General features: G+C 41.5%; 1 protein-coding gene and 1 long non-coding RNA gene across 9 annotated transcripts in view; one reads left to right on the top strand and one right to left on the bottom strand.

Moving 5' to 3' along the window:
- Nucleotides 1-23,683, bottom strand: part of SRGAP2 (SLIT-ROBO Rho GTPase activating protein 2) — a gene marked incomplete at its 3' end in the record, with an annotated part of 205,565 nt that overhangs the window by 17,661 nt on the left and 164,221 nt on the right. For 6 of the 8 annotated variants that reach the window (XM_082228287.1, XM_082228289.1, XM_082228292.1 and 3 more), the window contains 6 exons: nt 22,941-22,968; nt 19,909-19,969; nt 13,712-13,789; nt 11,911-12,045; nt 9,723-9,828; nt 5,898-6,122 (listed from right to left, as the gene is read on the bottom strand). In XM_082228287.1, the coding sequence (XP_082084413.1) occupies nt 5,898-6,122; nt 9,723-9,828; nt 11,911-12,045; nt 13,712-13,789; nt 19,909-19,969; nt 22,941-22,968 (633 nt within the window). The remainder of the gene's footprint in view (nt 1-5,897; nt 6,123-9,722; nt 9,829-11,910; nt 12,046-13,711; nt 13,790-19,908; nt 19,970-22,940; nt 22,969-23,683) is intronic. The other 2 variants (XM_082228290.1, XM_082228291.1) reach the window with 1 other exon arrangement.
- The window catches only part of LOC309535379, an 86,999-nt gene that overhangs the window by 9,173 nt on the left and 54,143 nt on the right, over nt 1-23,683 (top strand). The gene's annotated exons all lie outside the window — the stretch shown is intronic.

Here is a 23,683-nt window from a genome sequence, read left to right as displayed (position 1 = left end):
GGACCTGTCTAAGATGTAAACTGCCTGCAAGTTTTGTGACATGGTAGAAAAAATTCTTAATTAAATAACTAAAGTACCCCTTGCCTGTCTCACAATGGCTTCTCTACAAACAATTCGAAGTGCTAGCTTTGACTTCCAAACTCCTACACTGCTTGGGACCCCCATACCTAAAGGAATGCTCCTTACCATATGTACCTACCCAGGCCCTGAGGTCATCGATGGAGTCCCTTCTTCAAGTTCCCTCTCAGAATGAAATTTGGAGGGTAATTCCAAGGGAGATGGCCTTTTCAGTAGTGGCCTCCCCTTCGTGGAATGCTCTTGCTAGAAAGACTTATCTAAAGTTTTGCCTACTTTATAAGATCTTATTAATTAATTAATTAATTTTGTATATGGCATTCCGTCTGTAGATCTCAGGTCAATTCACAATGGTTTGACATCAGGAAAAGACTTTCTTTTGTTCACTGGGGCTTTATTATTTATTGTTATCATTTTATTATAGTATTTGTTGAATGGTGGCATTATGTTCAGATTTTAGCTTTTGTAGCTGGGCCGTATTTTGTGGCTTTGTGTCTATCTTGGATTGTGTGACTGGATTTAAACCAATGTGGGTCAGTTTTACTGATTTATGTCTTTATTGAGTGGTTTCCTTTGCCACCTAGATAGTATTTTTATCAGGCACTTCATAAACTGAACTGAACCAGCGCAATAAACACGTTCTGTTCCATATGCTCTGCATCAGGCCCAAGGCTCAGGATAGACAAGTAAATACTTTAGTTATGTTGGTTCAAATTTCAATCCCCCAACTCAAAAGGACATCAGTCATCCTGTAGCAGTAGATTTCTTGCATCGTTAGGAGTCTGGACTAGAAGATCTTTGAAGTCCCTGTCAACTCTGTGGGTGGGATTCACCTAAACAGCCCCAGAAGTCAAAGCCTACTCAAGGACTTTTGTTCATGCAACAGGGCTTCCCCATACTATGTGATCCAAAATTGCCTGGGGGAACATGGTCAAGAGAGGGGCAAGCTACAATGCTTGCAGAAACAGAACAATAAATTCCACATTATGATTCTGTCTGGAAATACTAGTTGCTTTCCCACTGTTTAGTTTCTCCCTCCTGCACAATTTTTCTTTCCTTTTTTAAAATTTCACCAAGCTGCCCCCACCATTAAGCCTCAGAAGCTCTTCCAAATACAGATGACACTTGGCACAAGTTGTGAAAATATATCAGACCAAGATGCTGTGTATTTTTTATCTAGCCTGCCATAGGTGCTGTGCACTCAATGCAGACACACCCAGAGATAGGGCATAACAGAGCCTTGTTCCCCTGAATGAGAAGACCAGGATATACCATATTTTTCACTCTATAAGACGCACCAGACCACAAGACGCACCTAGTTTTTGGAGGAGGAAAACAAGAGAAAAAATATTCTGAATCCCAGAAGCCAGAACATCAAGAGGGATCGTTGTGCAGCAAAAGCAACAATCCCTCTTGCTGTTCAGGCTTCTGTGATAGCTGCACAGCCTGCAATCGCTCCATAAGATGCACACACATTTCCCCTTACTTTTTAGGAGGGAAAAAGTGAGTCTTATAGAGCAATAAATACGGTAATAGGAACTAGACAGCTTCTGTACACTTCCATAACCGGACCTAGCTTTCCACCAAATCCCTTGGTCAAGGCAGCGAGATAAGGGGAGTGGGTGCATGTGCAGAGCCTAGGGAGGAAGCCACAGTGGTGGCTGGTGCCAGTTGGGAGGGGTGGGGGAGAAAGTAGGGAGGCAAATGGTAGGTGGAGGCAGAGGCAATGTCAGGCAGAGACAGCAAATTCTAGTTTTGTCCTCCTCCTCCCTGCTTAGTTCTACAAAGGCAAACTGAGACTAAGGAGGAAGAAACCATTGACCAGAGCCATCCCCTGGGGGAGGTGAATTTGGCTGAACACAGACTGAAGCTGGTGGGGCAGTGCCCCATTTACCCTAATGAATCAGCCTCCACTGTCCTCCCATTCTCTCTCCCCCCACCCCTGTAAGTAGATGTCTGACATGCTAAGTACCCATACAGTACATCTGGAAGGAAATATAGGATTTGTTATGCCACCCTACCCCTCATTTTGGGGTAGATCTGGAAATGTAAGAAGCTGTTGTGGATGCCACAAAATAATCAATTCACAGAATTAAAACGGTGATGCTCAGAACCCGCCCCCAAACAGGGGTCTCCACCCCAATAAAGTAGACAAAAAAGCAAGCAACTGCCCCCGCTAGCCCCCCAAAAGGTACACTTTGAACTGAACAACCACCCACACCCAAAAATCCATTAAAAATAACTGGGAGAGAAAGGGGACCTTAGTGGGCACAGAATTCTTCTGTGAGTGAGCATGACACCTGCAGCAGACTATATTTAGCCTTGTAGCTTACTAGATCAGAAGTGGGAAAAAGATAAGACAATTCAGACATTTACAGGGACTTCAGTATTAATCAAAAGGCATGATTTTGCCCTATTATGATTGTACCAATATCAACTGGGTGGCTGGGGAAACCCAGCCAGATGGGCGGGGTATAAAAAAATTAAAAAATTAAAATTACTTGTTTGTGTACAGTTGTAGACTGGTTTTTGGTCTCTCTAAAATCCTCAGATTTCTTCACAGTGGAATGCTTTGTATCATCTTTTTTAGGAATTAACTGACCGCCATTTTTAATAAAAGTGTGTGTATGCATATGCATGTTGAACAAAATGGAACATCTCATTACAGTTAATCTATATGAAACCCCAGCTTTTGAGTGCACCCAGAATCTGCATCTTAGGAGATGACAGGCAGTCCTCCTATATTTATCAAAGCATGTTAAGTAAGACATTTAAAGGCAATGGTGAACATTTCAGATTTTGAGATAATGAAGCTTATTATAAAAATGTACTGATGTACAATGCAAAGATATGATCCCATGGCATTCCTGCCCCCACCCACAAGCTCAATCCTCATTCAGAATTAATTTCCTTGGTTGAAAGAGATACTGTTTTTCTAACTCTTATGTGGCCATTTATGTACTGTACTGCAATGAGGCAGAACACTAGAAGAATTTAAGACAAGAAATACTGTTACAATGTGTTGAGAGAACTAGGGGACCCCTATGCCATGTATGGTAGAAACATCTGAGGTTCAGAGCCCTCCACACACTACGACTTAATCCTATGATACTTATGAAGCAAAGGTCGTATTTCTCCTAGCTTAATTACTCTGTGCATAAGATGATGAACTGAACTCCTTTGCCTTCAAGGGAAGAAATGTCTGGTGAACTCACATGATCTAGTCCTTTTTCTAGAAACACAATGATTCCTATCACCTTGTGTTGGATAAATGGTCTTGTGGTGTGTGCAGGCCAATTTGTTTCCCAATGTTTCACAAAATCAAAACTTCTCACTACAGTTTGTCCCCAAAATGTTGAACCATGCACAAGGGTTGTGGTGCACATGGACATCTGAAGTGAATGGAAATTAAGTTCATGGTAGAAAATTAAATGGGCACTCAAAGTCCATTTAAGACAAATAGATTTGAGACAAATAGATGTAGTAACAAAAAAAGAAAGAAAGAAAACCCCAGAACACCTGCAATGTATAAGGTACTCTTCACATTCATACTGAGAAGGATGAGGAGCATCTGCCCAGCAACCAAAGACACATGTTCAATGAAAACTGAGCAAGATACATGTTACACAATGGAAACAGAATGTATGAACAATTGCTTTATCTGAGATACTAAGAGGGTATATGTCCTGAATAATGCATTTTTCTAAAACACTCAAATAAACATCCTGATGATTGGCGCCCACTGACGATGCATTAGTCTTCTGTTAAGGGGGGAGGAGGGTGGGAATGTGGAAAAACCAATTGTTCTGTTGATGTCATGCTTATATTTTTGAAAACTACTACAAATCTTTTAAAAAGAAAAAGAAAAAAGAAAAGTGGGCAAGATAGCAAGGTCACTATTTTTTTTAGTTCAGCAGGCTACACATCTGAGGTCCTCTTTGGGCAATACTTTGCTCTGCCACCATTTTTCACACACACACACACAAACACACACACACACACACACACACACACACACACACACACAGAAAGAGAGAGAGCACAGAAAGATTAGAAGGAAACCTCAGGCTTGTATACTCTGTCCCTTACTCTCTTTACCACAAGATGAAAACACTCAAATTGAGATCTCCCTGCATTATTTGAATCTGTTATCTTCTCTGATCCAGGAAGTTTAAAACTCTCCTTAAAATATTGTTCATTGCCCCACGTCCCACCTTGTACTGTTTATGGGTTTGGGACAGCAATCATATTGTGACAAGGTGGGGGAGAGAGGGTGCAATGAGACATAGCCACTGCAAATTGCTTTAGGACTGAAATGTGAAAATCTTAAGTGAAAGGCATAAACCTGGCCTAATCCATGGAGAATAATGGAACCAGATGGCTTCTGAAGCAGCCTTTCATACGGAGTTTGTTTGCAAGCCATACAAAGTGCATAATGTTAGGTATATTATACTGTTATCATATTATATTTCCATCATTATTTATTTTATATAACAATTTTTATTTTCATAAAAATAAAATAGAAATATTGATACAGATAATATCTGTCCAGAAAGAAGGTTACAACATTCATGATACAACATTTAGGATTTCTTGGCAAATTCTTTCATTCCAGTACAAGAAGGATCTTCAACTGTCCATGACTGTAGGTTGTATAATTTCTCAAAGTCTTTTAACACAAGTAATTTTTTTATCATCACCAAGGTCTGCTGGGCACTTCAGAGCCCATTGTCCAAAGTCGGCAAGTTTGATTTCTTCAAACATTTTCCATAATTTGTGACGCTCTTTTATACACCAGCTGCTGAAATACCAGTAAACTAGTTTCTATACCCCTTTCCCAGCTGCAAATACCACTGTGTGGTATCTTGAAAACTCTAAGTAAAGGTGCTAATGGAGGCACTTATTTTCATATAGTATTGTGGTCATTTTGCGACCAAGATTAAACAGCAAAAGGGGCTTAACTAAACAAAATAAAACTAAGATCAGTAGCAAACAAAAGCAAAGAAAGGCTCCGCTTTTTGGAAATATGAATACAGTACGAGAATGTGCTGTGTGGCCTTGCAGCCTGGGGTTCAGTGTCTGCACTGTGCATCGTAGCTGAGAGGAAAGGGGTTGTTCTGATGAAGATGCAACCAAGCGGGTTATTTTCACATTCTTCTTTTCAGGTAAAATAGTGGGGCAAGCTCCTCCACCACTACAACTCCCCCCCCTCCCCGCCACCAATCTCATGACAGGAGCTGCTCTGGCTGAATTGTTTGCAGATGTCGGTTTCAGACTAAATGCGCAGCCAGGCCCCCTGTGCACTGGGCAGGAGAGAAAGGAAGGCTTCAAGTTTCCCCCACTTGTTGCTGCTGCCCTGAAATTAACCCATGCTGCAGCTTTCTAAGTTCAGCTGCTACTGACCTTGTCTCTGAAGTAAAGTCGCTCAAGACATGTGGAGAAATGAGAAGAATGTCAGCGATGAATTCAGGCTATGTGTCTGCTCTGCAGCTTTCGCCAGCAGATTACGGTAATTACCATAACACCCGTATGGACAGTTTCATGGGCATTATCTTTGGTATAATGAAGTGCAGTCATGCAACATGCTTTCTGAATCTTTGAGGCCTGCAGGTTTAGGGTGGGGAAAATATGTTGCGCTCAGGACTGTGAACCTCACCAATTTTGCCTCTGCTCAGTTATGTGACTCACAACTGGGATAAATTCTGGGGCCAGCATTTGAAACGGGAAGATGATAGCATTGTCGAAATATGCAATTTACTAGTCAGACTACAATCTAGCGCTATATACCCCCTTCACTTGTTACCCATTATCTCCTACCGTACCAGTAATCCTCAGTGCTTCCACCCCTGGTGTATATAGGGCCCTCCAGCTCTCTTGGTCCTGGGAAGACATTCTCGTGTTGTATGATTATAGTTTTGATGAGCTCATTGACATGGGCTTGGCAGGAGACCTGATCGTGGCCTTCAGGCACTGACATCAGCGTGGGCCCGAAGCAGATGGCTAAATTGTAGGGGTCCATCATGTTGTCTTCACTGAACTGAGATAAACTGCAGAAGACAGGGAAGGAATGAGAGGAAGAGGGTGAATTAGGAGCAATGATACCTACAGTACAGAGCAAATTGCTAAAATGAAGGGAGATTGGCTCTGTTTGCTCGGATTTTAAAAACTTGATCTCATGTGACAAGAATGTCTTGAGGCTACTTAGGAAAAAATGACCACCACCCTCAACAGTAATGGTATTTACCAAAAGAATGGCGAGTTTTTCTGGCTGTACCGCCTTGGATCAAATTCAGTTTTGTTTGCATAGATTGTGCTTCTCTGATCATTTGCACTGAATGCATATTCAGAGCACTTCCCTGCTGACTAGCGCATTGATTTCTTTATTAAGCAGCCAGCCTCTTTTCCATTTTCTGAACATCCCTTCAATTAACACGTAGGGCATTTGTTAAAAGCGTGTGTGCATGTGTTGGGAAGAGTCATCATCATCTAGCTCCCTTTTAAGGAGGCTTATTCTCCGTGCCGATTGAATGCTGTTGCCAGGGATTTATTTCTTGGCATGTCATTCAGTGCACCCTGCCTGGATAGCAGCTGCAGAAGCAACACCTCCTATCCAGCCAAGAAACAGATGAAAGTGTGACTGAGCCACGGTGCCGCATGGTTCACAGCACAAGGCTGCAAAGAACCTGGCAACCAGCACACCCCTCTGGCTTTTTCCATTTGCACCCTTCCTCACAGCCAACATTTATCTCTCTTTCAGCTGCCCAAGAACTGCTGAGAATGCTAAAATGCCATGCCAACATTCAAAATGGAATGTCAGTCATGGGTATTTTGAGCATCTGTCAGTGTAACGCAGTGAAAATGTTTGAAGTTAAACAAGGCTCAGAGGGACAACTTTGCTTTGAAAGGTTGGGGGATCTCACGAACCCCACCTTACTGTGGCTGCCTGGGGTATTATGTTTGCCACTGCCAAGAGCATGCGATTCAAGTGCTGCTGTTTAACCCCTGTAACCCTCCAAAAGGCAAAAGAAAAGGCCCCTCTGCCCCACACTTACGTCATTTAAGCAATTTATATGCCGCTTAGCTACAAGAGTCGTTTGCAAAGAATGCAACAACACAGAAAATAAAAACCAGTTAAGATTAAACTTCAATTTAAATGACTGCTGGAACAACAAAATAGACAGGGCCTCCCTAACCTCATCTGCAAGGGAGTTCCATGAAACTGGCCCTACAATACTTAACAATATAGCTTCTGGTAGATATGAGCTGGGCATCTGAGCCATGACTCCACAATGATCAGGCAGGGACAAAAGAAATTAGGCAATTCTTGAGGTACCCTGGGCTCCGATTGTTAAAGGCCTTGTAAATTAATAAAAGAACTTTGGCCTGGTAGTGTATGAGCAACCAATGCAGACTTCTGAGCACTGAAATTATGTGCTTGTGATAGTTTGTCCCCATTGACAATTTAGCTGCAGCATTTTTCACCAGCTAGAGCCTCTGGACTAGGCCCAAGAGTAACCTCACGTAGAGCACATAACAATAATCAAGTCTTGCCAATGCATTGATCACTGTAGCCAGACTATCCTTGTCCAATGAAAGCTGTATGCAGTTCTCTTTCCACCAAGGCCCATCAAAACTCTTTTACAAGCATTCATCTGAACATGTGAGGCTTAAAAAAAATGTGTAGAATGGTGCGGGTCACATATGCAAACTAAGATCCCCAAGAGCTTGGGCTTCTCCAAGACCTTTGTGTGTTTGGCTGAACATGTATAGGAACCTTGTCACAATAAGGAACCCTGCCTTATTACTCTCTTCACTGGGCAGAGGCTTCTAAGCATGATCAGCCAAATCCCACATGGACACCTGTGCTGAATGTACAAAGGTCGGAAAGGAATCCACATGCAGGGCTGGGACACAGGGTGGGGCTTGCAGGCATGACTACATCCTCTACACAATTTTAACTGTCACATGTTCAAGCAAATGCCCAAAGGAGCCTGGAGTCTCAGTTTCCTTTGCAAGCATTTAATTAAGTTTCTGGAAATAAGGTTTTAAGTGGGGGAAAGAGTTATAGAATAAAGCTTGATTTTTAACCAGATATGTTATCACATACTTCACTCCTTCCAACATATCTTACTGATAAAAAATGTAAAGGACCCCTGACAGTTAAGTCCAGTCACAGATGACTCTGGGGTTGCGGTGCTCCTCTTGCTCTATAGGCCGAGGGAGTCGGTGTTTGTCCGCAGACAGTTTTTCCGGGTCATGTGGCTAGCATGACTAAACCGCTTCTGGCGAAACCAGAGCAGCTCACGGAAACACCGTTTACCTTCCCACTGGGGCAGTACCTATTTATCTACTTGCACTTTTTGATGTACTTTCGAACTGCTAGATGGGCAGGAACTGGGACCGAACAACGGGAGCTCACCCTGTCGTGGGGATTCAAACCACCGACCTTCCGATCAGCAAGCCCAAGGCTCAGTGGTTTACATCACAGCGCCACCCGCATCCCGCATCATATTTAGGGCAAGCTAAATATGAACTCTGCTATAGGAACAAAATATGAACTCTGCTAGCTAGCAACATCCAGTGGCTGGCACCTGCTTTTTTAGCCCCTCATGTTCATACACGGGATTCTCAAAACCAAACTCCTTCCCTCCAATGTTGGTATTGTCCCCTGTTTAGACCCCCTCCAAAGCTATCTTTTGGCCAAATTAAAATGCACAGTGGGAAGAGTGAGTGTCCTCTGTGGTAATGCAGTTTTCTAAACGGTCAGGTTTGTGTGATTAAATCTTAAAAGCAAATTGCATCAATTTGGGCATTTCAGGGCACCAAGTTAATGGTTAAGCACAAAACAGGGTTATTTGATGCCTGGACAATTCTTCTTGAAACAAACACAGTTTTCCAGTCCAGTTCTTTGAATAATGAGACACTATTAAGGGCGGAAGCAGCCATTCACTTCAGTGACTTAGAAGTGGCATCTGAGGGAAGGGAATCCCAAGGCATGGAAGAATTTCCTAACACTGCTGTGGAAAGTTCTGTTCCTGAGCTGCAGGAAGTGGGGTCTTTCCTATCTAACAGTATCTGGAGGGGTGGCAGGACAATGACACACTTTGTGGGGATATGGTTTTGAATTTTCCAGGCTGCAATCAAGACCTCATTGTTTTCCAGAGCAATACTACAGGAAGTCTCAAGACAGGCCTTATTTCATCCAAACAAAAATTCTCCAGTACCCTGAAATGATGGCTGTCCCTAAAAGGTAGCTCTTTTAGCAAGATTTCCCCTTAGAATCAGGGAACAGCAATATTGGTTGTGGAGATTTTTGCCAACAGAATGCTACCTGAACAAGAAAAAAAAGCCCACAGGTTGGCAGTAAAAATACAAGTGATATTCAGAGATGAGCTCAAGCACAGGCTCCAACTAAAAAGAAATGAATGCTTTACACTTAAGTGATCGGGAACTCAGTTCTGTGCATAATTTGAATGACTGGGAGAGGCTCTTTCTTGCAGGTCTCATGGAAGTCTTCACACGAAGGGTGGAGAGTCATCTCTTGAGGCTTCTGGACTCCTTGAACCAAGCAAGGCCCACCAACTCTATGATTCTTACTTGGCAAACTAACACTACAGACCTATCTGTTGTGCTTGAGGAATACTTACTGATTGAGGAATGCAAAGAGGTATCTCATTACAATCAAAGTGGTTTTAGGCAAAGTCAGAAGGACTTTCCGGATGTGTAGAGCTCTCTCCTGCAGATTGTCCATTGCTAGGAGGAAGGAGAAAAAAGAGCAGCAGCTGCTGTTTAATCACACAATAAGTGGCATTGCATTATCTAGGGAAACTTTACATTGCTACTTTTGAGTACTGTTTCATATTTATATGGGTGCAGGGAAAATCCAATCCAAAGTCTATTTTATCATATGGAAGTGAGAACTTACTGCCACCTGCAGCCCCTCAAGATGACAGATGAAGTAAAACAGAAATGTGACTTCAGTGTCATTTGCGAAATGACCCTTAATTGGGGGAGGGATGGGGGGAAAGGGCAACAAAAGCAACTTGGAAGGAAAGGGTCTGAGCAGTTCTTGAAAACATTTATGAAGCCCTGAACAGAAGATGACAGAGGCATGATTTCCTATCTGTTATGAAAAAGGTCCTTCAAAGCAGAAGATGAGAAATTTATCTTCAAGGTCCATGCAGCATGGGTGAATTGAGTGTTGTATGTTGCACAAGCCACAACACAATAGCCCATTAAAGTTAGCTCTGTAAGGTGGGTGTCTTAAGCAAAACCTTTGGCACAGTATTCCACAGATAGATTAACATAACTGGAGGGTGAGGTAAAGAGCTCTGTCTGCAGCAGTCTAATGGGAAAAAAGTGGGCAGCACATATCCTTGGCTCTGGAAGTCCAGAATTATTTGGCAACAGACTGCTCTTTTCATCTAACAGGAGTAAAACTGTGTAGACTAATTTGCAGGGAGAATGAAACCACAGATCCTTTTAAAAGGAGCTCTCCTACATGCTACTTCAAAGGCTGCTTCCATCACTGACATTCTTACACTCGGACAATGGATTCATTGTTTGCTCTCTGAATGAGTCAGGGGGAGTTCATTGCAAACTTGAAGTCACAAGAACATTTAAAAGCACCCTTGAAATCATAAAGTTGTATGTTAACAGCTTAACTAGTTGAAAGTCATTTTCTATGTTCTGTACAGAAACACCATAAGGAATTGACTCTTATGGTTACGGAAGGTACCCGGCCAAAAAAAGACACAGCTGCTGGGTTTCTAAATATACATACAGCCCAAGACACATTGCAACTACTGTAACTTCAAACAGTATAGACAGCAAGTTCTCCCCCCCTCCCCTCTTTTCTTTCTTTTTTTAAGGGTGAGTCAACTAGGAGACTTCCTGTACTGCTTGTTGCTCAGTTTCTATTTAACATAGTATTTCCCTGATGTTTCATTACTAGTTCTAATCTGTTAATTGCTATAGAATTCTGGGCTGAAAGGCAATATAGAAAACATTTTAAATGAATTAATACAATAAGCAGATACACATACTGATGACTTAACTGTCAACAGGCCATGGCTAATGAGAAGCAAACAGAAAGAGGTCCTCTTTCTAACTCTTGTTCTGCATTTAATGTTGCCACCTCAGCAACAAACTGGGGCATCAAATTATAGTAGGTTCTAATACAACCTTGTACAATTCCGGTTTCTTGCTCATTTTCCTTGAGATACCATCCTTGAGTATCAGGGAATGTTCTGAGAAGCCAGCAGCATGGTTTTAGAGAGATAGCTGAAGTCTTACAAGTGCTGGGGGGTGGGGTGTAAAGAGGGGAGATTGTGTAGACACAGAGGATGGATAATGAGCAAGTTCCCACAGATATATAAAAAAGGCTGAACTATATCAGATGTTATCATTAACTGACTTTTATGGGGGCGGAGGGCACAGAGAGAAAAATGTCAGAAGGTGCAAGAATCTTTATTATATGTATTATAGAAAATGGTTTATCCTATGTGCTTTGTGCCAGATATATTAAGAATTCTGTCTGAAGAAGAGCACGTTCATTTTTTGCTGGAGTTAGATTTTGCATCGGTGAATGGCATTAACATTTTGATTATTGTTTTCATGCATTAAAATTGTCATTTTAACATATCTCCTGAAGAAAAACATTTCCGCTTCAATGCACATTAGAATATGTGTTACCTTCTACGTTATATTAAATATTTTTACACCTTTGTGGTTTGCTACTCATTCTGTCACTCGACAGGGGCAGCTATCTCCTTGTGTTGTGTTTCTTTGCATGCCTTATCTTCAACTGACTCATTTCATCCTTGTGCTACTTACTGACACAGGCAATCAGGTCATGAAAGATTTCCTTGGGGAAGAGGGGATGCTCTAGCCCACGAAAGTAGAGCTTTAGTACACCTGCTATTGAGTCCATATCATGGTCATTTTGATCTCCAGCCAGTGGATCCTCCCCTGGTTACCACAAAACAAGAATGACAAGAGAACAAACAGAGAAGGCACATATTAACAAAACAAAATAAGGAGTAATCTATCAGAAGCTTGAACCTCACAGAAGGAGAAATAACAGGCAGGAGCCCAAGTGGCTCATAATATGTAACCTATAATGATTTCAAACACACCTCCCCTTCCTCCCCCCCAAATAGGTATCCAACAAAAGATTCTATGTAAGTACATTGAGTAAGCAACACCTCTCAGCAGCCCCGACTCCTATCCAAAGACAGTCAACAAAAGGTTAACATATGTACATGGGGCAACAGGAGACAGCATGGTGCAGATAACACCAAGGTTTGATCCCTGTATGCAATAGCTGCATATTCCTGCACTGCAGGGGGTTGGACTAGATGATCCTCAGGGTCCCTTCCAACTCTACAGTGCTATGATTCTAAGTTGCATCACGTAGGCCCTTCCATCTTCCAGAAGAGTTGAGTTGCTGTGCTTCCAGTAGAGTCTTACATGCAACTGATGGAAAGCTTGATTACCAGCCTGCTCAGCTTCAAAGGCAGGTGGTGCTAGACTAGCAAAGCTAATGAAGTGCATGAGCACACAGGTCTCCGGTGTGACTCGTAATCTACTGGAGTTTATAGGTTTGGTTTTGGCAAAAGACAAAGGAAAGATTTGCTCCAAAGGAGAAAGTCCCAAAGGAGAACTTGCTGTTGGACATAATCAGATTTGATGATGGGGCAAGTCTTCTCTCTTCCTCTCACAGAGATATCCATTACGAGAGAAATAGTCAAGGCACAGCTATTATCTTAACACCACAGAGTATAATAAATAGGCAACTATGAATTAGAGCATTATCCTCAATATTAACTGTCACCAAGGGCTCTTGATGAAGTAATAAACTCACATACATTAAGGTTAACTTCATTAGTTTAGTACCTCATTGGATTTGAGGCCATGAGAGATGAAATGGGAAAAAATCAATGTTATGCATGCAAAGATACTAAAAGTTATCTGTTTTCTCTAAGCAGCCTTCCATAAATGCTCCACAAAGTATGACCTTTTGGATCTGACATCTGCCCACCACAAAGCAGATTTCCACAAAACCTTATAGATCATCTCTTATTCTTAGGCAAAGGATAAATCCACAGCAATCTCCATAACCTCACGACTGATAAAAGTTACACACATATGCATTGTTAGCCAGAGGCCCTTTGACATGGGTTGGACATGCTGCTCTGCTTTTACTAGGCAGATAATTTGAATGTAAAATATTGTGATATTAAGACCAGCCTTTCAAGCTAACTGGAGAATACAGGTGCCATGTTTTGGAAAGAAGAGAGCAGTGACTTGAAAGCAGCACTCTGTTTCAGTGACAATGGGCTTGAGTTATAGTATATATGATTCTAAGGTAACTAAGGACAGTGAAGTGCCCTTTTTCTGCCTCCCCCTGCAGCCACCTGTGCCCTCCCAAACTCTTCAGCGTGTTGGGGGTCTACTTAAACAATTTGAGATGCAGTGTGTGGGAGCCACTGGAGGAAGTGGGAATTACCTAAGATTGGGCAGACCTTTGAAGTCTTAATTTATGACTTCAGTCTCAACTCGCTTAAACTAATAACCCAGAAGCTGAAGACACATTGCAGAGAATTGTGCAATACAAAAAACCAACTACTCTTACCTCTCTCAAATGCATTTTTTATATCATTCACCTCAACCTGAGATCCTGACACCCTGAATATCCCTTCATGCTGCAGCCCTGCAAAGAAAATAAGAGAAATCCATGAAAACAGAAATACATAAGCAAGTGATACACTTACAACATTCTTACAATCCTTCATTCAGTCACTGATTCAGTTATCTGTCAGATTCAACAACATGATGATATAAGAACACGCTAATCCAAATCGAGATGACATATCATTACCCGACCATTAATCCAACTTGTTTGACAGCTAAAATTAATTAAAAGTGGCACACCAGCACTGGTGTAATTAAATCCACAGCAATAAGTTGGCACAATTCATACGTTGTTAAAAAGTATTAGTCTAATTTTTTAAAATTCACTTTGGCATTCAGGAAGCCAATAAGAATGATTTTAATGTCTTCTAAAAGACACACAGCACTGAGGAAGCATCCATGGTCCACAGTTCCTAGAACAGCGGGGCTCTTAGGGTAGCAATTCTGGAATGAGAAAGATTCTAGAGAGAGAAAGGAAGGGGGTGAGGAATGACATCAAGGCTTGCTAAACTTATCTTGGCCTGAAAGAGAAACAGATGGCGCACACTTGCACACAGATTGTGCTCTATTAGAGGCAATTCCAAGGAACTACTTTCATAGCATCCAGGACGACAAATAACATGTTTGACTCTTATAGATGGTGGTGCTTTCATGGGACATTCCCCGCTCCCAGAAGTTTGAAGTAATCACTGTACTTTAGAGTGTACTAAGGCATTTACTTTCTCATTTTCAAGCATATGAGAGGCGATTCTGTGAAAGATTAGGCCTGGGGAGAAAGGGAGCGAGTGATCATGCGTATGTCTTTCCCGAGTGTGTTCTGCTTGCGCACCATCACTTGGCTGCAATCTGCTTTGCCAACAGATTCTAAATAAGCAAGCCCCAAAAGAGCACCAGCCCCAGACCTACTCTGCCCCCTTAGGGCCTTTCTCTAACTTGGCATTGACTTCTTCCTTCCTGTCAGGAATCCACCTCCTGCCTGCTTGGAGGAGTCAAATGATGCTGGAGGCAAAAGACTGCAGCTTTTCTTTGATGCTTCAAAAGGGTGAGCTTGGGAGGAGGATCACTTGCAATCTTGTCCAGTGCCGGCGATGCTCCTCCAATGATGACTGAGTGTTCCTGAGACCAGCAGAAATCACAGAAGAGAGAACACTGGGTGGTTTGTTTGGGTTTTCTTCATTGCTGCCAACACCACCACAGCCAGACTGTTATAAAAGACAATGGAACATTGGCGCAACAAAGGAAACTGGGCGGTTGACTTTCTTCTGCTTTGGTGCAGCTGTTGCTGCTGCCAAGAAAATCAGCAGAAGGCTAGTGGGCTTTACAGAAGGCTTTACAGACCATTTGAGATGCAGACCAGTTACCTGCCCCTGCTCTAATTCTGCATTTACTGGACAACCAGCATCTTAACGATTGTGTAATGTGTCTTCTAAATTTATAATAATTAAGCAATTGTTCAATAAGTGCTATATACTAACACTACCTTCATTGAAAGAGGATTTTTGGTAACATCAATAAATTTTCTAAATGCAAGATGAATTAGATGGCTGTTTTTCAAATGGGGTTGACTCAGACTAGAAAATCAAATTAAGATAAGATTTTGTTGAATCAGCGGCTTGCTTCGGACATCACTCTAAGCCAAACCATGGCTTAGCTGCAAATGTGCAGGTTCCGGGAGAGGAGATTGTGACTGCTGTGCTCCTCTCTGGCAATTCTGCTGCTGTGTTGTGCTAAGCCAAGGTTTGACTTAGCACATTGTCCGAACCTGGGGTCATGGTTTAGCTTTCCCAGACAACCCATTAGCTGTAAATCATAGCACAAGCCTTGGTAGGAATGTGGTGCTGAATCAGAATCCTGTGTCTTCCCATGCAGAGCCTTAAAAAACAAAAGGCCAAGCATAGAGAAACAACAGTGCCAAGTCAATTAAGATGACCGATTTTCTAGACAAAGGTCACACTTCAGGTCATTTAATTAAGATCAATTGTCAAGGCAGAAATTCTAGGGGAATCTATCAAATGGTTTATAGAAAATACGTTGCTACATAGTATGAAAAAAAAAGCAAATCATAGTGATGGTGGTCCTAAGGTGTTAGGGTAAGAAGCTTTCTAATAGGAAGGATAATCCCTCATCACATATCAAGTGCAGATGCTTGTTTGATTCGTCATAATATTTTAGTACCAAAAACAAGAAGGGGATGATAACAGCAGCAGAGGAAATTCATATTATCTCCAGTGTAGACGAATCTTGTTTTTATTTAAAGATTACTTAAACCAATGCTAAAAGGAAACAACAAAGGAGATCAGTAGTGAATCCCATAACTGTATAGGAATAATTTTACTGCCCAGGTGTAATCACTAGAGAAATGTTTCTATTCTTACATATGTCCATCCCTAGGCCAGATAAGCCTCCAGGGAAAATCCCCTTGAGGAAGTAGAAAAGAGAGACTAGAGAAAACTAATAAGAAGAAGAGCTTAAGATAGCTAGATAGGCTCACCTGGAACACAGCTGGCGGGATAACTAAAATGGTACTTAATTTTAATGTTGGATAGTATAATTACAAATATTGTTATCCAGGGAACAGGCTTTTGTGAAAGGAGAATTCTCATCACTATAAATGGAGAATTATTACTGTTATAAATCCGATTAAACCTTTTCAATACTCAGATCCATACTGAATGAGGGAGAATCTTGAGTGGAAAATCTGGAGGTGACAGCTAATACCACACCTAATGTTACTTTTTCACAGGAGACAACCACCTATGTTCTACAAACAGCTTATGAAGTTGAAGTTTCGGGCATGGTGGGCAAGGATGGGCCAGAAGCTGTTCAGAATTGTTGCTTTAAGACCTTCAACACTATACAGCAGTGTAGCCAATGTGATGCCTTGATGTCTTCCAGATGTTGCTGGACTCCAACTCCCATCAGCCCCAGCCAGCATGGGCCAAATTGACAGGACTTTTAGTCCCAACACCATCTGGTGGATGCCACTTTGGCCATTTATACACCCTCCTCCTCCTCCTCCTTCTTTGGTGATCACTCGTAGCCAAGTATGATTGTCTTCCATAAACAAGGTTTTAACAATGAGTCCGTAATCTCACCCAACTCTTGCATTAAAATCACCCAGGAGGCTAATTTTATCTTCCTTAGGCATCTCTGATAGGACGGTATCCATGAGAGTAACATTCTTCTTTAATGTCTTCATCGGCATCCAGTGTTGGTGCATAAGCGCTTATAATAGTAGCCTGTTGGTTTTTGGTGAGCTTTATTTGAAGGGTTGAGAGTCGCTCATTAATGCCGGTAGGGACTTCTGACAGGAGCTTCACAAGGTTGTTTTTGATAGCAAAGCCTACCCCATGTATTCAATGTTCTTGTTCAGACAGACCTTTCCAGAAGAATGTGTAGCCTCCTTTTTCTTCCTTCAGTTGTCCCTCACCTGCTCTTCGAGTCTCTTGAAGCGCTGCAATATTGATGTTAAAACACCACAGCTCTCTTGCAATGATGGCAGTTCTGCGTTCAAGACGATCGCTGTCTGTGTTATTTAACAATGGCAATATTCCATGTTCCAAAGTTCAATTGTCTTTTACGACCGCTAGGTGGTGACCCCACTGGGCACGGTAATCCAGTCAGGGAAAAAGGGAGGCAGACCATGTTTAGGGCACCTTTTCTAGCCCCTCCCCCTTTTCAGGGTGAGCAGAGTGGATCCTAAAAAGGGCTGCTCAGTCATGGATACAGCTGCTGAGCTGCTCAACTGCCTCATTCCTTGAGTCAGAACGTCTGAATCTATGGCCTGGGACTATTGGGAAAGAAGGAGTTGGCAACAGCAACCAGAATGGAACTTACACACCCACAACCATGATAAAAACCAAGAACAGTTTTATACTATAAAGATCTAAGCCCATCGTACCTTGCTATCATATTGGCTGATGTTGCATAGAGGAAGCAGGGTTACAAAAGACCGGCCACTAGAGCAACTTGCAAAAAAAAAAAAAAAAAAAAAAAAAGGACCCAGAATAACTGAGCCAAGAAATCTGAAACTTATTTAAAATTCTGAAACAGATGTTAAATGTAATGTTTATTTTAAATTATAAGTTAGTTCCAGATGAACTGAAAGATTTAACTGTTAATGTGGACAGGAAGCGGGTCCCAAATTTGATAATATCAGGATGTTCAATTGGATATGGAATATATTTTTACCTTGCCATCCGCAGAAGTGGTACAACTTCTTAAAAATATGCCCGGACATCATCCTATTTAACCACCTCTCCCAAATGAAGGCTTCTAGACTATACCCCGGGAACCTCGCCTGCCACTATCGTTTAGGAGCCAGGCAAAATCATTCCTGTTCTCCCAGGCCTTTGGGCAATTAAACAATCTGTAGCCTTTTAAACTGTGTGTGTTGGGGTGGCGGGGGGGGGGACTGTTTGTTACTAAGGTATGTATTTTTTGTGTTTTTATATTGTAAACTGCCCTGTGGTTCTCAGATAAAGAGCAGTATAGAAATGTAGGTAATAAGTAAGTAAAATACCAGCAGCGTAACTGAAAAGATGTGTCAAAACTTCTATTAATAAATTGTTTGCATATATATGGTGAGCAATTTTTGAAGACTGTAGTGCATTATGTTATTCTACCATATATGGGTTGGATCCAAAATCTTTGCTCTTTGAATAGAAGGGCCCTTTGATGAGCAGTGGGGGATTTCCATTCATGGAGCAAAGACTGGATCTGACCCTATGTTCCCTAAGGAACACTTCTTTCATAGATCATTTTCAGAAATGCAGCCTGTAATGACTTGGGAGAAAATCTGCTATTTGTTATCAGATAACAAAATGTCTCTTACACATAAAGTATGTTTGAGTTCGCTAGAAGAAGATAGGGGTGTGGAGGGGGGAGGAAGCAGCAACATGCAAAGCTTTGATCTAGAGCCATTTATTTTAACATATCATATAGCCAAAGATAAATTAATTATGTCAGAGTATACCTTATTTCCTGTGGAACAGTGTTTATTTCATAAATCTTTAAAATTGTGATAATTATGATTTTTGAACAAATAATCTTGCTGAGACTAAGCATGTCTGGGCCAGTGATTGGGTGAGTAACCACACAAATCTTGGGTCTCATGGTGGAAAGAAGACATAATACAAATGGAAGAACATAAATAGATAAATGATATAAATACATAGAGTAGCATCCTCCTGATACATGTTTCTTGATCCAATGAAGGCTTCCATCTCCACAATGTGAGAGAGGCATTCCCCCTATGTGCACCCAAATTCTGTTCCAGAGGGTTGGGAAAACCTTTCTGGAACAGAGTTAAAAGTGACATGAAGGGCTGCAGGCAGGAGGAAAACTTGGCAGAACTATGACAAAATGACCCCAAATAGACAAAATAGCCTTCTGATAGAACAAGGGACGCCATTCCCCTCTGACTAAAAGTTCAGCAATACGCAGGACGTGCCTGCTGAAATCTCAGAACTCATAAGGTGAAGGAAAAGATCGATTTGAAAGGAATAAAGATGCAACACCTTAATGCTAAGAGAGAGCGAACAGGAAGAAAAAGAATCATGTATCAGGAATCCAGAAGGACTATACATATAATATGTGTGTGGCTCCTATGTCACAGTTCAGAAAACAGAACGGCTCCATAAAATATTATTACCTGTTTATTAAATACTTATGTAAATTTATTAATACAAATGTATTAAGTTAATGATTAAATTTATTAAATAAGAATGCAGTTAGCTTGAGTAGAAAAATTACCGTATGCAAACTTTACAAATTTATTTAAAACATTTCTATACTTTAATTCAAAATGTCCAGGGCATTTTCTAGTAACTTAAGAAAGAAACATCACACACACACACACACACACTAAAAGGCAGTCCTACAATCACAAGCTGTGCTCTACTTATGCATTTTGATTCTGTCCTGCCTTTTATTTCAGTTATATTTCCTGCTCTTTCCAAGAGGAAACTCAAGGCAATGTCCACAAGGGTTGACTGGAGGTCTCTCATCTAAACAAGACTTAGACCAGCTTTAGCTGCCTCCTGTGTTTTCAGATCACAGTCCTGACTATGCTTCAAAAGGCTACTTGAATACTGTGCAGAACAAACTACACTTTAGCTTGACTATCTCCAAACTCACCATGTCTGCTAATGAATCGTATGCAGCTCTCTACCACCAGGGGAATCGCTTGGCTGGAATCCTGAACAACAAAAGGAGAAATATGCAATGAAAAGAATATTCAAATGATAGTTCAGCTTCAAAAAAATGATACAGTTCCGAAATGAACATTCTTCGGAAAAGGCTACAGGTGGAGGGATACTTCCCATCACAAAATTCCTACACGGCAGACACTGTGCAATATATGCTTTCTTTGTGTATCCACACACTGGAGGGAGTCATTAATAGCTATTGGATTTTCTGTATTTTAACTGCCAGAACACACTCAGTCTCTCACGCGCTCTCTCTCTCAAAGAAAGTCTAGGTTAAACCTGGAGTTGGAATTTATTCACCCTCATAGAGAACACTTAAACAGGGATTACTGCCATTATTCAGTGTTGTGGTTATATTGAAGGTGATAATTCTTTGTTGTTTCAGCTATCTTTTCATTATAGTACCTTAATCTGCAATCCCCAGCATGGCTATGCAGGACCGTGTGTATGTGGAAGGGGGCAGGAGGGCAGCAATGGAAATCTCTGCACCAACCTTTGAATGGGCTCCAATCAGGCCCCATAGTGCTGCGGTGGCAGTGGGGCTGGTTGGGCATCTAGGGGATGCCAGGCTGGCTCAGATATTCCTCCTCCCCCAGAATGCTCCATTTTGAGGCTTTCCATCAGCAGGTAGAAGGGGGAGCTCGATATGGGGTGGAGGGATGCTGGGAGGAGCAGACAGGTAGGGTTTGACAAACCGCTCCTGTCTAGCCCAAGCTGTTCCTCCACCCACAAAGGGAGATTTGCAGCGTTTGGTGTGATTTGACAGAAAACAAACACTCGTGAATCCAATGAGAGACCTTAGAAGTTCTACAGAGTTTTTTTCAAGTGTGTAAACAGAACAACACAGCCTCCAGAAATTAAGTGTTTCAGGTATTCAAAGATTGAGCTTTGCAAGAGAAAAACACGTAGATGGCAGGAAACAACCCCCCCCCCAAAATAAGGGCACTTAGAAAATAAAAGAGCCTCTAATTTGTATAGCTTGGAAGGGTGAGGCAAGTATACAAATCATGGCAAGCCTTTCCGCCATTTCCCAACCATGTGCGTTATGTAAACAAAAATAAATAAAATCAAAGGCCTTAGAAATCCTTTCATTCTACTCCAAAAAAAGAAGAAAAAGGCTTCATGGTACAGGAGGATAAAAGCAAACATTTGCATGCAACAAGGAATTGGATTTACAATGAGAAAAAGCTCATTGGAATTTTTACATATCTTATTTGGAACATGTTATGCCAAAATATTTTGTCTTTAATTTCTTCAGTGGCAAAGGTATCATCAGTAATAGACACATAGAGCTGGTTATCCTGATATAGAATTGACTTCAAAATAGAAACAGACTACTTTATGGAGAAATTAACTTAATATTCCTGTATGCTTCAAGTTATTAACAATTTAAAAAAACAACTACTACAAGAACAAGTGAAGCCTCAAATCAAAACTGGCCTAGAAAAAGATATCAGGTCCTCCCTGTCCCATGACAATATGACCTAGCTTCTTTATTATTGAGCCCAACTTACAATGCTGTAAATCATCCACCAGGGACAAAAATATATATATATTGGATTTTCTCTTATTAGCGGAGCACATGTGCACATTTAACAAAATCCTATCTAGCAAAGCAGAAGAGGAAGGCAAGCTGAGTGGCCAACAACCCTAGTAAAAAATTACAGTAGACAGAAGCAATAAGCGAGTAGCATAAATGTGAGTATATAGGAGAATTATGATACACTGCTTATACTGGCTAGAGCCATTAGAGGGCAATAGCTTCAAACTCAGAGGCCCCAGACAGTAGAGGATAAGGGGAGAGAACACACACACAAAGAGGGGGGCATAAAGTTTTCATCTATATGAAACAGTTCACACTGCTGTGTTACATCCAAGTGAGTAAAGGATAAATGCTAAGCCTACAACAAAGTATACTAAAATATCACCAAGAGATGCTCTTGCCCAGGACCCTTTAGCCTGCCAAGGCCCCTCTCCCTCTCTGTGTCCCTGGAGTTCCAATGTCATGTGCAACAGCTTAGGACCACAGAGCAGCCCTGTCTATTGACTCACTGACTATGCACTCAGTTATCTGAATACATTATCTTAAGATGACCTGCCCACTCCAGAGCTTCCCCTGGACAATTCAAAAGCAATTGCTTTGCTTTGCTTACACTGCTTTGGAGCCAGAGTGTTGGAGGCCAGATTTGATGAAGTGAACATGTGTGAGGGCTGACCAAAAGGCCGACCAAAGCTGTTGACCTTTTTTTTACAATTTTACCCCAGGAAATAAACCGCCACAGGGGCTGGATTAAACTGGCCGGTGGGCTGGATTAGGCCCCAGAAACGGACTTTGGACATGCCTGTCTTACACAGTCTCTGTTCCTCCCTCCCTCCCAAGCAAATAGATCAGAGCCGAGTCTCTTACTAAGATCTATCTTCCCCTGGCATTCAGCTCAGCAAATCTACAACATATAGTATCATCTAGAGAAAATGGAGGGAGAAGAGGAAAAAGCAAGAGATGAAGACAATTAAATATTCTCCAACAAGTACAGGCTTGAAGTTTGGAGGCCCTTCTAGGTCAGATTGAAGCAGCTTGCTGTTGTATACTGTGGACATAATCACTCTCGCAAAGGGTTCAGTGTTGCTGCTAGTAATGACTAGGTCTGAGGCGTCTCTGAATGGAGAAGTGTTCCTTTGGAGCTTCATAAGCTTAGTGATTTATCAAACACAAAACTAATATTGGTTTAGGTTTTTTCCTTGAAACAACAATCCATTATGCAGATTCTTTTGGGTAAGAAGGAGATTATGCATTCCCTCCTTGGAGGACTGCACTTGGCGGCTGTCTTGGTTTGGCCAAGGTAATTTGGGTTGGTCCCATCATTTCCCCCGCTATGAAATATTGGTGGCAAGAAATAACATCTGGCAATCATATAAATGGCATCAATTAATCTTTCTGTAATTGTATGAAGTCTTTATTACCTGCTTCCTTATGGTAGAACTGCGTCTGCTGTTGATCCCAAAGTCAAGACGAGCCATGATTGATCAAGGAGCAAGAAGAGGAAAAGAAAGCAAAGGCATATGTCAACATAATCACTTACAATCCAAATGTCACCTCACTTGGTATATAAATGGTTCTTCCTGGGGGTGGAGAGGAGGCAGAAAAAACCCACTCATTTACTCCTGACTTTCAGAAACATTAAGTGGTCTAAAATAAAAGCCCAAAATGGACGCAGCAAAGCTTATTGCTAACATAAGGCTATACTTAACCTTTTACTTCCAACTGTAGAGAAACCCATTATAAACCTCCATCATTCTTGTGTCAGTTAGTGATAATTTACAGTCAGCACCACACTAAGGTAGGTGAGTTCTGCTGAGTGATTTAGAACCACAATGGGGAGGAAAAAACGCAAATTTGTTTCTCTTGTGGAGATTAATATAAACCTATTAATGTTTCTTTATTAAAACAAGTGCCCAAGAAAAGGAAAGTGACAGACAAATTAAACCACACTGAAATGACAAGCTATGTTACAAATGACCTCGTGATTACTGTTTGTGTTCTCGGATGTTAGTGTATGATCCAAAGAGGAAGGAATGGCCTTTTATGGTGTGTGTTTTTTGCCAAGCCTTCTCCACTATGGAGGGAAGGAAAGGAGAACCTTTTGTATCATTTCTCTAAGCAGCATACATATACCATTGCTATAAATAGTATGGGAGTAGCCTTA

Source organism: Podarcis vaucheri, assembly GCF_965113315.1.
Source record: "Podarcis vaucheri genome assembly, chromosome: 6".
In the NCBI taxonomy this organism is placed as follows: Eukaryota; Metazoa; Chordata; class Lepidosauria; order Squamata; family Lacertidae; genus Podarcis; species Podarcis vaucheri.
This window is presented reverse-complemented; position numbering and strand designations above follow the sequence as displayed.